This window comes from Orycteropus afer, unplaced genomic scaffold (assembly GCF_000298275.1).
Source record: "Orycteropus afer afer isolate SDZICR_OR568_19922 unplaced genomic scaffold, OryAfe1.0 scaffold00020, whole genome shotgun sequence".
NCBI lineage: Eukaryota > Metazoa > Chordata > Mammalia > Tubulidentata > Orycteropodidae > Orycteropus > Orycteropus afer.
In genome coordinates this window covers 8,074,278-8,090,156 of record NW_006921607.1, presented here as the reverse complement: position 1 = coordinate 8,090,156, position 15,879 = coordinate 8,074,278, and the positions used below count along the sequence as shown (strand labels likewise).

General features: G+C 41.8%; 1 protein-coding gene across 1 annotated transcript in view; it reads right to left on the bottom strand.

Moving 5' to 3' along the window:
* Positions 1-15,879, bottom strand: part of EFCAB8 (EF-hand calcium binding domain 8) — a 127,272-nt gene that overhangs the window by 19,698 nt on the left and 91,695 nt on the right. The window contains exons 20-21 of the mRNA XM_007934719.2: positions 5,648-5,869; positions 4,917-5,075 (exon numbers count right to left, since the gene is read on the bottom strand). Coding sequence (XP_007932910.2) covers positions 4,917-5,075; positions 5,648-5,869 — 381 coding nt within the window. The remainder of the gene's footprint in view (positions 1-4,916; positions 5,076-5,647; positions 5,870-15,879) is intronic.

Sequence of the window (15,879 nt, the reverse complement as noted above, 5' to 3'; positions counted from 1 at the left end):
ATTGCCCAACTTTCCTTCCGAGGAGTGGCTGGTGGGTTTGAACCGCCAGCCTTCTGGTTAGCAGTCAAGTGCCTTAGCCACTATGCTACCAGAGCTCCCCCATATAAAATTAGTGGTTGATTTTTCCATGTCCTTAAAGAATGTTGATGGAATTTGGATTGAGGTTGCTTTGAGTAGTACTGACATTTTCACAATGTTCAGTCTTCCTATTCATGAACATGGGATATTTTTCCATTTATGTAGGTCTTTCAGATTATTATTATTATTATTATTATTATTATTATTGTGATTTGGGTGAAAGTTTACAGAGTAAATTCATTTTCCAATGGCCAATGGATTTTTTTACAAGGATGTCAAGTCCAATCAATAGGAAAAGAATAGTCTTTTTGACAAATGGTGCTGGGACAACTGGATCTCCACATGCGGAAAAGTGAAACTGGACTCATACTTCTCACTATATACAAAAATTAATTTAAAATGGATCAATGACCTAAATATAAGAACAAAAGCTATAAAACTCTGAGCAGAAAACATAGGGGGAAATCGCCAAGACCTTGTTTTTTACAATGGAATCTTAGATATAACCCCAAAAACACAAGCAGCAAAGCAAAAAACAATTAAAAGTGATCAAAATTATAAATGTTTGTGTGCAAAGGACTTTATCAAGAAGGTGAAAAGGCAAACTACAAAATGGTAAAGAATATTTGGGAACCATATATCTGATAAGGGTTTAATAACAGAATATATAAATAACTACAGTTCAACAACAAAAAGACAAACAACAAAATTTTAAAATGAAAAAAATTAAAATGCTCAAAGGACTTGAACAAACATTTCTCCAAAGAAGATATGCAATAAGCACTTTAACAGACACTCAACATCATTCAAAACCAAAACAAACTCAGTGCCATCAAGTCAATTCTGACTTATAGCAACCCCCACTGGGTTTCCAAGGCTGTACATCTTAGCAGAAGTAGACTTCCCCATCTTCTTCCCATGGAGCAGCTGTTGGGTTTGAACAACTGACCATCTGGTCAGCAGCCAAATGCCTTATCCACTACACCAAAAAAGGAGAACCATTTACCAGAGAGCTGTTCTTACTCTTGACAACTCCATGTGTGTCAGAGCAGAACTGTGCTCCATAGCATTTACAATGTCTGATTTTTCTGAAATCGCCAGGCATTTCTTCCAAGGTCCTTCTGGGTGAACATGAACCACTAACCTTCATTTAGTAGTGAGCACGTTAACTGTCTGCATTACGCAGGGACTCCAGTTAAGTCATTTTTTTTGTGTGCCGTTGAAAGTCAATTCCAACTCATAGCAACCTTAGAGGACAGAGTATAACTGCCTCACAAGGTTTCCTAGTTGTAACCCCTACGAGATTGTCAGGTCTTTTTTCCCAGGTAGCAGTGGGTTTGAACCACTGACCTTCCAGTTAGCATCTTAATGCTTAACCAATGTACCACCAAGGCTCCTTCATTAGCCTAAAAAAAAAAAAAAAACTCACTGCCACCCATCAATTTCAACTCATAGCAACCCCTCCTTGGGTTTCCAAGGTGGTATCTCTATGGAAGTAGATTGCCCAATCTTCCTTCTGAGTCATTAGCCACTAAGGAACTACAAATCAAATGAGATACCACTTCATCCCCATCAGAAAAATGGAAAATAATAAGTATTAATAAGGATATAGAGAAACTGGAACCCTCATCCATTGCTGGTGGGAATGTAAAATGGTGCAGTCTGTGGAAAACAGTTGGAGATTCCTCAAAAGGTTAAACATAAAACTATCACATGACCTAATAATTCCACTCCCAGATATACAGCAAACTTGTTCAAAAGTTTGCTTTACACCACATCACTTTTACAAAAGATTTGCATCAGTACCTGTTTTCACTAACTGAAAGAAATTTGCAAAGAGTTAATAAAAAGCAAATCTCATGTCCTCAGCTACAAAGAAATGTACACTCCTGAAAACAGCTAACTACCCAACCCTATAATGATTAATGTCTGATTCCCTATTAGAAGTTACAGTCTGATACTCCTGAAAATAAGCCAACCACCAAACTCCCTAACAACCAGTGTCCAGTTCTTATCGAAATCTATTTTTGAGCAGGAACTACAGGAAAGAAACAATAAGGGCAATATGACCCACACAGAAACAACAAGCAGATCCCAGGACCAGAAAGAATGATGTTTTCAATTATCAATCAAAGAAACAAGAAACTCTGAAAAAAATAATAATAAAAGGCCCCTAACTCATACAATCGGGGCTGCTCTCTTGGATACTGAGAGGCAGCCTTTATCTTTCTATGATATGACTCTTTAGATAAACTTTTCTTTCCTTTTCCTCTGGCCTGGTTCCTCCCAATCGGTCACCTAACCTTACAATCTGAAGAGGATTTTCACTTTTATGGAAAAGGGCAAAAAGCAAAACTACCATTCAGCATTTGTTTTGCAGTGTGTCATTAGAGAGACAGCACACACTTGGAGCAGTGAGGGTGGTCTCACCAAGCTCCTTCCTCAGGAACTCCACTATGCTATTTCTACTTTATATAGGCTATTGGTTGATCATATCATTCCTGCTTTTACTATACGTTAGTGTTATTTTAGGTCTTGTGTGTTATTTGCTATGCTACGATAGGTTATTTTTTGGGTTTGGGAATGCTCAAAACTTTTTCCCATATAAATTAACAGCAATTGCTTCTTCACTCTACGCCATTTTGGTTTACAAAATGTTCACAGGAACACTCTTCTTTCAGATAACAGGGGAAGCCTATATACCCAAAAGACTTGAAAGTGGGGGATCAAACAGATACTTGTGCAACAAGGTTCACTGTAACATCATTCCCAATATCCAAAAGGTAGAAACAGCCCAAGTCCATCAACAGATGAATGGATAAATGTGGTATATCCATACAATGGAATATTACTCAACCAAAAGGTAAATGAAATTCTGATACTTACTGTGACATAGACAAACCCTGAAAACATCATGCTGAGCCATACTACACAGCCATAAAAAATAATGTACTGAAATGTAAGATACCTATGAAGCAAGATCAGTATCCATGCATATGTGATGCTTTCTTCATGTAAATATAAGGGGGAAATAACAACACATTTATGTTTCAACAAATACTGGAAGAATAACAAAAAAATCAACAGAAGTGGTGCTGTTATTATGTTTTGTAGGGGGCGGTTCTAACATTTTATTACGGTTTGGGTGAAAGTTTGAGATGTTAGTTTCACATTCTACAATTCATACACATTTTGTTTTGTGACACTGGTTGCAATTCCCTCAATGTAACAGTATTCTTCCCACCTTCCCCAGCTTCCCTTCAACCTTCTTTCCTGCCCCTTCCTGCCTTCTGAACACTGTTTTTGGGAAAATGTGACCCTTTTGGTCTCATATGATGGATCTAAAGAGTTCGTTCCTCATAGGTGTTCACCTTCTAGGCCTGCCTATTGCTTGGCTGAAAGGTGATCCCTGGGGACTAAGTTCAGTTCCAGGTTCGAAGGGTTTCTGAGGGCCATAGTCTCAGGAGTTCTACCAGTCGGGCCTGCAAGTCTTTTCGCTTCTATGATTTTGAATTTTGAGAAAAACTGTTTTTGGAGGGGACAGAAATAGGAATGAGACTCCTCAAAGTAGGCCTTTTCATATTGCTTGAATTTTCTAAACTTTCACTGATGTGTAATATACATAAAGTGCATATATCATAAATGTACCATTGAATACATTTCTACAAACTGAATGTGACTGTATGATCAGCACCCAGATAATGGAACAGAACACTGCCAACCACAGAAATCCTCCTCATGACCCCTTCATTCATTCATTCTACTCCTGACACCAAAGATAATCACTGCTCATAGTATAGATTTATTTTGTATGTTTTTGTACTTATATAAATGCAATTATAAAACATGTAATACATATTTGTTTGAAGAACTGCCCATGTTATACTGAGTAGTTGTAGATTGCTCAGGAGCTCTGGTGACACAATGCCTAAGGCATTTGACTGCTAACCAGAAGTTTGGTGGTTCAAACCCACCAGCCACTCCTCAGAAGGAAGACTGGGCAATCTACTCCCATAGAGATACCACCTCAGAAACCCAAGGAAAGGTCGCTAGGAGTCGGAGATGACTCAATGGCACATAACAACAACAAAGACGTCGATCGCTCATTTCCATATTCTGTAGTGTGTATGCCCCACAAGTTATTTTTCCAGTCTACTGCTGATGGGCACTTGAACTGTTTCTAATGTGAAGTTGTCAGGAGTAGTGACGTTTCAATTCATATTTTTTAGTGCATGTATTCTTCTTGGGGATTAACCTAGGAGTGGAATCGCTACGGCATAGGGTAAGCATATATTCAGCTTCTTCAGAACAGTTCTCCAAAATGATTATACCACTTTTCATTCCCACCAGAAGTGTATGAGTTCGAGTTGATCGACATCTTTGTTAACATTTGAAGCTGCCTGTCTTTTCAGTTTCAGCCATTCCGGTGGGTGTGTTGTGGTATCACATTTTAGTTTTAATTTGCATTTCTCCTGATGACTAAAGAAAAGGTGTTCTATTTTGTTATCATCAGAGAAATATTAGGAGTTTTTCAGCAAGAAAACAAATCATATTTTTTGTTATTTTTGCAAAGAATGCATGACTTCATTGCAAAGATCAAAGCCCATGGAAGGGGTAGGTATGTGTACATGTGCATGTGTATGCATGTATGTGCACAAAGGTATATTTGGTGTGTATATATTTGTGTTTCACTGGTTCATGAAGACTTCTGGTTAACAGAGGCTTTTCCACATCAGCCAGTCAACCTTGAACAGGAAACAGAAGACTCAGAATATCAGTAAGAGAACCATAGTCCCCAGTTGATTAGTTGGGGACCAACCCTCCAGTAATCTTCCTACCTCCTTCTCCTTCGAGAACGTGTATTCTGAGGGGCTGACCCGGAGCCGCTTAGAAATTAAGTGTTCGTATTTTTTCCCTGCTTCAGAGACAGACTGTCCCCTATAGCTTCGGGACAGTCGATGGTTAGATGATATGCAGTAATCTTTGATGTCCCAGATCTAGGTACAAAGTATGGATTAGTGGTCCAGCACCTCTTGACTTTGACCCCAACCCCAACTCACACTATAGGCTCCTCCCAGAGCACTTCTCTTCACCTTAGGGATGGTTCCTACTCATGCTTCTGAGATACCCAGACTCTCAGAGACAAAGAAGTCTTAGTGATCATCTAGGCCAGACCTCTGGGTTAGCAGTGGGAGACTAGCCCAAGGACAAGACACTCTTACCTCATATCTCACCACAAAGCACAAAATGAGTTCCTGAGATCACAGATTAGATGTATGGCTGGGGGGTGAGGGAGTTGTAAGGAGAGAATGATGGAGCATGGCATTCAGCAGGGAAGGCTTTGGGGATGAGACTATTAAGCCAAAAAACACAAAGAGCTCACTCATGTTCCTGAGCACACCAGAGCAAGAGAGGACTTCTTAGGTGATCCACCCTAGTCCCCGTTGTTTCACTAATGAAACCAATACCTAGAGGGAATAGGGACTAGGCAAAGGCCACATGTGACAAAGAGGCGGCCAAACACCTGGCTGGCACCAGCCCCTCAATCTTGGTGCCAGCTCTTCCTCACCTTGATGCAGCCTTTGCAATCCCCTGTGACAAGGATCCAGTCATTTTCGTCAGTGGCCATGGCACCCACGACCACATCCCCATTGTCTTTGAAGTCCACAGGGAACTTCCCCAGCAGGCCTCCGTTTCCATGAATGGACCAGGCATAGATGTAGCCATCGATGCAGCTGCTCAGCAAGGCAGCTGTTTGTGGCAGGCGAGGTCTGGTCTGCAGGAAGATGATCTGTGCAAGAGAGGCCCAGCTCAGTAGGGTGTGAGCCAAGGCTCAGCCCAACTGCTGTAACACACTGCTAAGTGACCCAGGGCAAGTCACCACAGCCATCTCTTTGATGCCCAGTGAGAATGGCGATGTGATACCACCTTTCCTACCATGCTAGAAAGGAACGCTATTTCACTGGAATACAAGTTCCTTGAGAGCAGGGATTTGTGTGTGTTTTTTTTTGTTGTTGTTGTTCACTGCTTTATCCTCAGCAACTAGAGTAGTGCCTGACACAGAGTAAACCAAAAACCAAACCTGTTGCCCTCAAGTTGACTCTGACTCATGGCAACACTATGTGTTACAGAGCAGAATGGCCCTCTTGGCTGTAATCTCTGCGGAAGCAGGTCACCAGGCTTTTCTGTCATGGCACCACTGGGTGAGTTCACCCTGCCAACCTTTAGGTTAGCAGCTGATCGCAAATCACTTGTGCCACCCAGGGACTTTTTTTCTGACATATAGGAGGTGATTGATAAAGGTTTGCTGAATAAGTGAAGACACACAGGTTTGAAATGCCCAAAGGCTCAAACAATATTTTTCAAGACCTTTTACTCAACTCAACATGATTTGGAGACCTCATTCCCTTCATGCATTGTTGTTGTTGTTGCTGGTGCTGTTGTTGTTGTTGTTAGGGTCACTGAGTCAGTTCCAACTCATCGTGACCCTACGTACAACAGAACGAAACACCGCCCGGTCAGGCACCATCCTCAGAATTCTTGCTGTGCCTGAGCCCATCATTGCAGCCACTGTGTCAGTCCATCTCATTGAGGGCCCTCCCCTTTTTCACTGACCCTCCACTTTACCAAAAATGATATCCTTCTACAGGGAATGGTCCTTTCATACATATCTGTAGTGATATACTTAAATTTTCCAGCCATTCAGGCAAGAAAGCATTCTAACCAAATGCTTGTTCAAGTCTTGTTTGCTCACACCCTTTGCTAATCCTCACCTGTGCTCCTTTTTACCCCTATGGGTCACTCCTGTGGTCTCTGTGGGAGGTCACAATGGGGAGCTGCTCTCCACGGTGAGCCTGAGAAAGGAGTTTCATGAAAACCCCCCACAAGAGCCCAAGAGCACAGTTGGGGCTCTGGAGCAAGTCAGGCCAGGAAGGTTTTCTATATGAAATATGTACCCCCATGCCTGCTAAGTTGGAACTTTATAAGGCTTATATGTCCCCTAAACATGCCACACACAAAATTTAAAAAAAACTCAGTTATCCTTATTGTCATGTTGTTGTTATGTGCTGTCGAGTCGGACCCAACCCATAGCAACCTCTCCTTGGGTTTCCGAGGCAGTATCACTACGGAAGTAGTTTGCCCACCCTTCCTTCCCAGGAGTAGCTGGTGGGTTTGAACCACCAGCCTTCTGGTTAGCAGTCAAGTGCCTTAGCCACTATGCTACCAGAGCCCCTGTCATAGAGGTCCAAAATGAGATGTTCAACCCGCTGCCAAAGTCACAAAACCAGGAGCCCTGGAATCAAAGACTAAGGGTAAGGATTTCCCCATTTTATGTAAGTATAAAGAAGTAAGAATTACCTACAGAATCCAAAGACAGAGAAGTAATCACACAGACACACACACACACAAAAAAAAAAAAAAAAAACCTAGATTAGCCCTTATATGAAGCTATTAAAAAGAATGAAGTAGATAGGGCTGGGTGTGCTGAGAGGAAAAGTCATTCACAATACACTGCTATGTTCAAAGAAAAAAGTCAAGCAGCTGCACAAAGGGACCAAATGCTCCCAGATCTGTCTGAAGACCAGAACCACACTTGTGGGTGTATATAACCAAAACCACTGCCATCAGGTGGATCAAGTGACTCATAGCAACTCTGTAGGACAGAGTAGAACTGCCCCATAGGATTTCCAGAGCTGTAGTCTTTATGGAGGGAGCTCTGGTAGCATAGTGCCTAAAGTACTTGACTGCTAACCAGAAGGCTGGCGGTTCAAATCCACCAGCCACTCCTCGGAAGGAAGGTTGGGCAATCTACTTCCATAGTGATACTGCCTCGGAAACCCAAGGAGGGGTCTCTATGAGTCGGGTCCAACTTGAGGGCACACAACAACAACAACAGTCTTTATGGAAGCTGACTGCCATATCTTCCTCCTGCAGAGTGGCTGGTGGGTTTGAAGTGCTGACCTTTCGGTTAGCAGCCAAGCACTTACCCACTGTGGCATCGGGGCTCCTTGTAGGTATATATAGCATATAAAAGACCAGTTGCCATCAGGTTGACTCTGACTCAGGCAATCCCATTTCTGTCAGAGTAGAACTGTGCCCCATAAGGTTTTCAATGGCTGATTTTTCACAAGATTGCCAGGCCTTTCTTCTGAGCTACCTCTGAGTGGCCTTGAACCTCCAACCTTTTAGTTAGGAACCAAGCACATTAACTATCTGTACCATCCAGGGGCTCCTGTATAGTATATTGTTGTTGTTGGGTGTTGTCAAGTCAACCCTGACTCACAGCAACCCCACATGACAGAGAAGAAGCATTCCATCATTAGGTTTTCTTGGCTAAAAGCTTCATGGGAGCAGATCACCAGGTCTTTCTCCTGTGAAGTGGCTGGGTAGGTACAAACCACCAACCTTTTGATTAGCATATGCCGTTGTTGTTATGTGCCATCAAGTTGGACCTGACCCATAGCAACCCCTCCTTGGGTTTCTGAGGCAGTATCACTACGGAAGTAGATGGCCCAACCTTCCTTCTAAGAAGTGGCTGGTGAGTTTGAACCGCCAACCTTCTGGTTAGCAGTCAAGTGCCGTAAGCACTATGCTACCAGAGTTCCCTGGTTAGTGTATAGGCATAGATAAATAAGACTCTAAGATGAACATTTAACTTTTAATAGTTGTCACTATCTGTCATATTTTATAGAGGATATTTATAAGTATATTCCAGATCATTAAATCTTCTAAAATATGATTCCTCACAGCTGCAAAGGATTCACCAAAATCATGTGCCATAAAGTGCATGATTCCTGAGCTGGGGAAAATGCTGAGGTTTCCCTCCCACCCTTTCCTCATACTTTGGGCAGGCTGGAGTGGGCAGGCAAAGGTGAATGAGTAGTCAGGCCGTAGCCAGACTTAGTAAGGGGTATGGGCCCCACTGAGAGCACAGGGCAGAGCTGTGAGGCAGTGTCAGGAAGGAGCACAGTGAAGCAGGGCTCGGGTAGGATGCTAGACTGGGACAGGGCAGGGCAGGGCTGTTACTTTTTCATTCTGCACCCTGTCCCCCTGTTCCAGACGCTTTTCCTTGCTCACTTTGGAACGAGTTGCTGGACCGAAGTTGGGCATTCCAGTCCTATTCAGCCTAGTGGTGACAGACAGTGTATCAACCACAGCTGGGCAAGAGATCTCCCTATGGGCCTCTTCAGACACAGCTGAGGTACCCACACATGGGCTAGGCTTCATACAATTTCCCACTCCCCTCTCTATGTGTCCTTACATCACTGGGGAGACAGTCTAGAGCTGGTGCTTCCTTTACAGACTGTAAGGGGAAGAGCTGGGCCTGAATCTGCATCCTTAACCCCTTTCCAGTGCCCTTTCTGCCAACCCCATAAATATTTGAGACAATCAGACAGAAATGGTGGGAAGACCAGCCAGATGAGCACACACACACACACACACACACACACCAAGGTGTCCCCAGCCCAGTCAACCCTCGCCCTCCTCCACTAAGGAAAGGCTGGGACCCTGGACTCTCCTGGGGCCTCCCACCAACAAGGAAGGTCAGAATCTATCCTGAGGGACCAACAGGGAACAGGAGACACCTGGGGCTCAAGTTTCACTCTGAAGCCTTCTCCAGGCAACCATTCTGAAAGGTCTAGAGTTTGTGAACCACTGTCCACTGCTCAGCTCCCAAGAGAAACATCTTTGCTGCTTAAGAAGGGGTAGGAATGGGGGCAGAGCACTTAGAAGCCAGAGGTCAGAGTCAGCATCACATAGTGCCAGCCTTATAGAGTGGCCACCAATCACTTACAGGCACACACACACACCTACTCCTACCAGCTATGGTGCCTGAGATCTCACCAACAGACATTCAGTCCTTTGCATGGAATTCTCCGGTCAAAAATTCAGTCAAGATTCACAACGCAAATCCTTATTACACACAGACTACCAGATCTGTGGGAGGAAAAAAAAAAAAGTCCAAGCAATTCCCAGCAGAGGCAATACAAAGAGTTACTAAGTCAGACTTCCATGAAGTCAGGCAAACCTGGAATCAGACTCTGCCACTCCATCTCTTTGAGCCTCAGTTTCTTCATCCATAAAATGGGAGTAACGATAGCACAAACCCCCAGGGCTGTTTGAGGGGTGAAATGAAAACCATTCATGTAAACCAATGGCAGGCATTAAGAGTGCAATAAATATTTACCACTGCTTATATTATTATTAGGCTGAAATGTAACAAAACATATCAAAAGTTTTCTAGGAGGACACTTCTAATCCTGGGGTTTTATAGTTAGGAAATAAACAAGAGGGTCAACATTTAGGTAGAAGATATTCATTGCAATGATGCCTACAAAAGCCAAACCCAGAAACCTACAGTTCCCCACCAACAGTGGACTGACTGGCTAGACTATGCCTAGTCTGTGCTAGAACACTGCAACCAGTAAAAGGAATGCTGTGGCTCTATAAACAGTCATGATGTGTCAGATGAAACAGAGCAAGATGCAGGATAGTATGTATATGATAGTATTTGGTGAGGGAAAAAAAAGGGCTTTATGTCCACCTATACATTCATACACGTATCTCTTGTACATGTCCAAGAAAAATGTCTAGGAGGGTACAACATACGTATTAACAGTACAGGTAGTCGTATTTAAGTTATGACAAATCACTTATGATGTCTTGTGTTTTCTGTCTTGTTTTGTTACATCTTATCATCAGTAACATGTACTACATATAATGTCCCAGTAGATAATTTGCTGATGTTACCATTCTCAAATCTTCATTCACAGATGTTCAATGTTATGATTTATAAAGACACTAATGATGAAAGGCAATAATGAAAACCAAAAAAAAAAAAAAAGTAGGTGTTCGACTGACATCAAAACTGACTCATGAGAGAGTCATTGGAATGGAACTGTGTCATAAATCAGGGATTACTTGCTACTTTTAAAGGGTGAGGAGGGGACAGTCATGCTTTCACTTTATGGACTCCTCTATATTTTGAATTTGGGGTTTTCATGAAGGAACAATATCACTTTCTAATTTGAGAGAGAGAAAGAGAGAGAGAGAGAGGTCATGGAGGGGGAGGGGAGAGAGGCAGAAAGAGGGAGGTGGAGGGAGAAAGATGAACTTTCCAAAGAAGCTCCCCATGAGGTCCTTGGTGCTACTGTTCCTTCTGCCTGGTCACTCTCCTTCTAGATAACTGCAGACCATGCTTCCTCATTTCCTCAGGCTCTGCACAAAAGCCACCTCCTCTATGATGCCCTCCATGAGCACCCTATTAAAACAGCAACTCCATCTCACCTTTGCTCTTCCTAGTTTCTGGTTCTCCACTATATACACTTGTCCTATAACATACAATATTTTACTGTCTCACCCCAACCAGAATGTAAGCTCCATGATGGCAGGGCTTCCTCTCTTCTGTCCACTGCTCCTCCCAAGTATCTAGCCCAGAGTGAATGCTCAACAAAAAACTGCCTGTGCCCAAGAAAAGACTAGGTCACCAACCCAAAAGGTCAGGCTTTGAGAACTCTACCTCAGATTCATGAGTTCATTCTTTTTCCCTTCCCCCACCCCCTTTTATTGTGGTGAAAACATACTGAACTTATTTTTCTAAATAATATTTTACTGAGTTTTTGACGATTGTTTACACAGCAAGTTAGGTGCCCATTTGACACTTCCCATACAGATTGATCAGTGGCATTAATTACATTTGCCACTTTGTGTCCACATTCTCCTCGATGATGTTCTGGTTATTACATCTCCAGGGCTCTCATTTCCCCATCCCCTTATCTTCTCATCTTTGCTTTGGATTAAACGTTGGCCTTTTGGACTCATCCAGACGTTTGTTGTGGTTCTTTTGGACTCATCCAGATGTTTGTTGGGGTGCGTTTTTGTTTTTGTTCTTGTTTTAGTAGAGCACTGATCTAATGGGTACATACATTTTGTGTGTCACTCTGCTTCTCTTCTAAAAAGTGATCTCTTTTGGTTCAAGGTTTACAGAGCATTTCAGCGCAATAGTTTCAGAAACTCCTCTGGTCTCAAGCAGTCTACTTAGTCTGGTCTTTTTTCTTTTTTTTTTAAGAATTTGAGTTTTGTTCTGTATTTTTCTCCCATTTTAGCTGGATCGCCTATTGTGTTCCCAGTCAGGTGGGTCAATGCTGGTAGCCAGGCATCATCTAGTTCTTCTGGTCTGAAGGTCATGGCCCATAGAAGCCATCAACCTCGTAGTCTTGCTTCTTATCTGTGATTTTGGTACCTTCTTAGTCTTTTGTTTCTGACAAGTAGAGACCAACAGTGGTAGCTTAGATGACTGCTCACATAGATATGTATTTACACATTCATATAGACACTTCTAGACCAGGCAGTGTTTCATTCTGTTGTACACAGGGTCATTATGAGTCAGAGCCAACTCAATGGCACAAAACAACAGCAACAATATAGACGCTCCTATTGTTCACACATATGCATACATCTATACCTACTAATGTAGGTATATGCCTATGTTGTTGCTGTTGTTAGGTGCCATTGACAACAACAACAACATAGGCATATACATACATTAGTTGTTGTTGTTGTTATGTGCCGTCGAGTCAGACCTAACTCACAGCGACCCCTCTTTGGGTTTCCAAGGCAATATCACTACAGAAGTAGATTGCCCCATCTTCCTTCCGAGTGGCTGGTGGGTTTGAACCACCACCCTTCTGGTTAGCAGTCAAGTGCCTTAGGCACTATGCCACCAGAGCTCCCACATACATTAGTAGGTACAGATATATTCATATGTATATGCCTATACCTATCCATATATGATACTAACTCATTTTTTGTTCTTTGTTGGAGTTGTTGCCCTTGTATATGTCAAATTCTTTGTCAGGCATCCTTTTCTCATGAGTGCTTCTCAGAGGTATAATTTACTTTGGACATGCTGTGTTCAGTACACCCACATTCAGTTCCACTTTTCCCAATATAAACAATAACAAGTGTATATGATCTAGGAGGTGCTTCCCCCTTCTTCCTCTCCTTCCCCTGGTAACCACCAATGAACAGTAGTCTCTTTATATATGTCTATTCTTATCTTCTTATAAAAATGGGATCATACATCATGATGTGCTTGATTTAATTCACCGGAGCTCTGGTTGCATAGTGTCTAAGGCATTTGACTGCTAACCAGAAGGCTGATGGTTCAAATCCACCAGCCACTCCTCAAAAGGAAGGTTGGGAAATCTACTTCTGTAGTGATAATGCCTCAGAAACCCAAGTAGAGGTCGCTATGAGTCAGATCCAACTTCACGGCAATGGTTGCATTGTTTGAGTTGACTTAATTACCTTAGCATTATGCCTTCCAGGTTCATCAATGTTATGTTTCACAAACTCATCATTTTTCTTTATGGTTGCATAGTACTCCATTGTATGTATGTATATACCTGTATATACCACATTTTGCTTATCTATTTATCTGCTGAAGGGCACTTTGGTTATTTCCATTTTTTTGCTATTGTTAATAAGCTGAAATGAATATAGCAGTATAAATATCTGTTCATGTCACTGCTATTAGGTCTCTAGGGTATATCCCAAGGACTGAGATTGTCAGATCATAAGGAAGTTCTGTTCCTAGTTCTTTAAGGAAGTGTCAAATTGTTTTCCATAGTGGTTGTACCATTTTACAGTCCCATCACCAATGGACAAGGGTTCCAATATCCTCACATCCTCACCAACATTTGTCGTTATCTTTTAAAAAAAAAAAAAAAAGTGCCATTTTACCCAAGGTGCTTTGTAGTCTTGATTTGCACCTTTCTAATAGCTAATCTCTAAGGAGTTCTGGTGGCATAGTGCATAAGGCATTTGACCGCTAACCAGAAGGTTGGCAATTCAAACCCACCAGCCACTCCACATAAGGAAGACTGGGCAATCTACTTCCACAAAGATTTACCACCTCAGAAACCTAAAGGGGGTTGCTATGAGTCAGAATCTACTTGATGGCAGTGAGTTTGGTTTGGTTTAATAGCTAATCTCTAATACCTAACACAAGCCATGATATTTTCAATAGCCTCATATGCTTATGAAAGTTGGACAACGAATAAGGAAGACCAATGAGGAGTTGATGCCTTTGAATTGTGGTGTTGTCAATGAATAATAAAAATACCATGGACTGCCAGAAGAAGGAACGAATCTGTCCTGGAAGAAGTACAACCAGAATGCTCCTAGAAGAATTGCCAGACTTCATCTTACCTACTTTAATCATGCTGTCAGAAGGGACCATTCCTTGGAGAAAGGTATCATGTTTGATAAAGTCAAGGGTCAGCAAAAAAGGGGAAGACCCTCAACAAGACGGATTGACACAGTGGCTGCAGTGATGGGCTCAAGCACAGCAAGGATTGTGAGGATGGCACAGGACCGGGCAGCGTTTCATTCTGCTGTACACAGGGTTGCTCTGAGTCACGGTCAACCAGATGCCACCCAACACAACAGCTAATCATGAGGATCTTTTCATGTGTTTGTTGCCTGCTTACATGTCATCTCTGGTGAAGATTTTGCTCATGTCCTTTGCCCATTTTATAACTGGGTTGTTTGTCTTTTTGTTGTTGAGTTGTTGAAGTTTTCAATAAATTTTGGAGATTAGACTCTTATCAGATATGTCATTTCCAAAGCTTTTTTTCCTACTCTGTAGGTTCTCTTTTCACTCTTTTGATAATGTGAATTTTGATGAGCATAGTTTTTTTTTAATTTTTATGAGGATTCATTTATTTGTCTTGTCTTTTTCTATGTGTGCATCTGCTATGTTTATTATCCTATTTTTACAAAAGATTAGGTTCCATAATTTTCCTTTCCTCCTGGAATTAAAATTAGCTTTACATTTACATTTAGGTCTTTGGTCTATTTTTAATTAGTGTTTTTGTATAGGGTGAGGTATGGGTCCTGTTTTTTCTGCAAGTGGATATCCAGTTTTGGCAACACCATTTTTGAAAGAGGCTGTTTTTGCCCCCATTGAATGGACTTTGATCCCTTGTTAAAAATCAGTTCTCCACAGATATCAAACCAAACAAACAAACAAACAAACTCACTGCCATCAAGTTGATTCCAACTCATAGCAACTCCCTTTGGGTTTCTGAGGCAGTAAATCTTGATGGAAATAGATTGCCCAGTCTTCCTTCCATGGAGTGGCTGGTGGGTTTGAACTGCCAACTTTCTGGTTAGGGGCTCCGTCCATGGATGACTGGGTTTAATTCTGAGTTCTCAAATCTATTACACTGGTCTATGATCTATCATTGAACCAACCAGGTTGTTTTGATTTCAGTGATTATATAGTATGTTTTGATATTGGGAAATGTGTTGGGGTTTTTTTTGTTGTTTTTCTTCAATGCTGCTTTAGCTATTCAAGGTTTCTTTCCTTTCCATATGAAGTTGGTTATAAGTTCCACTGCAGTAAAGAATGTTGTTGGGGTTTGTATTGAGATTGTGTTCCAGCTGTAGATTGCTTTATGTACAACTGACATTTGTATAGGTCTCTGTTAGTCTCTTGTAGCAGTGTTTCAGCATTTTCATCGTACAAGTCTTTTATGTTCCTGGTTAGGTTAATTACTAGGTATTTCGTCATTGGAGGCAACTGTAAATGGTATTGTTTTCTTGATTTCCTTTTTGCAGTACTCTTTGTTAATGTAAAGAAATCCAACTGACTTTTGTGTATTGATCTTGTACCCTACAATGTTGCTGAATTCTATTAGTTCCAGCAGTTTTTGTTTTGTTTTGTTTTGTTTTTGTGGAAACTTTAGGGTCTTCTATATATAGGATCAGGAACTCTGGTAGCATAGTGCCTAA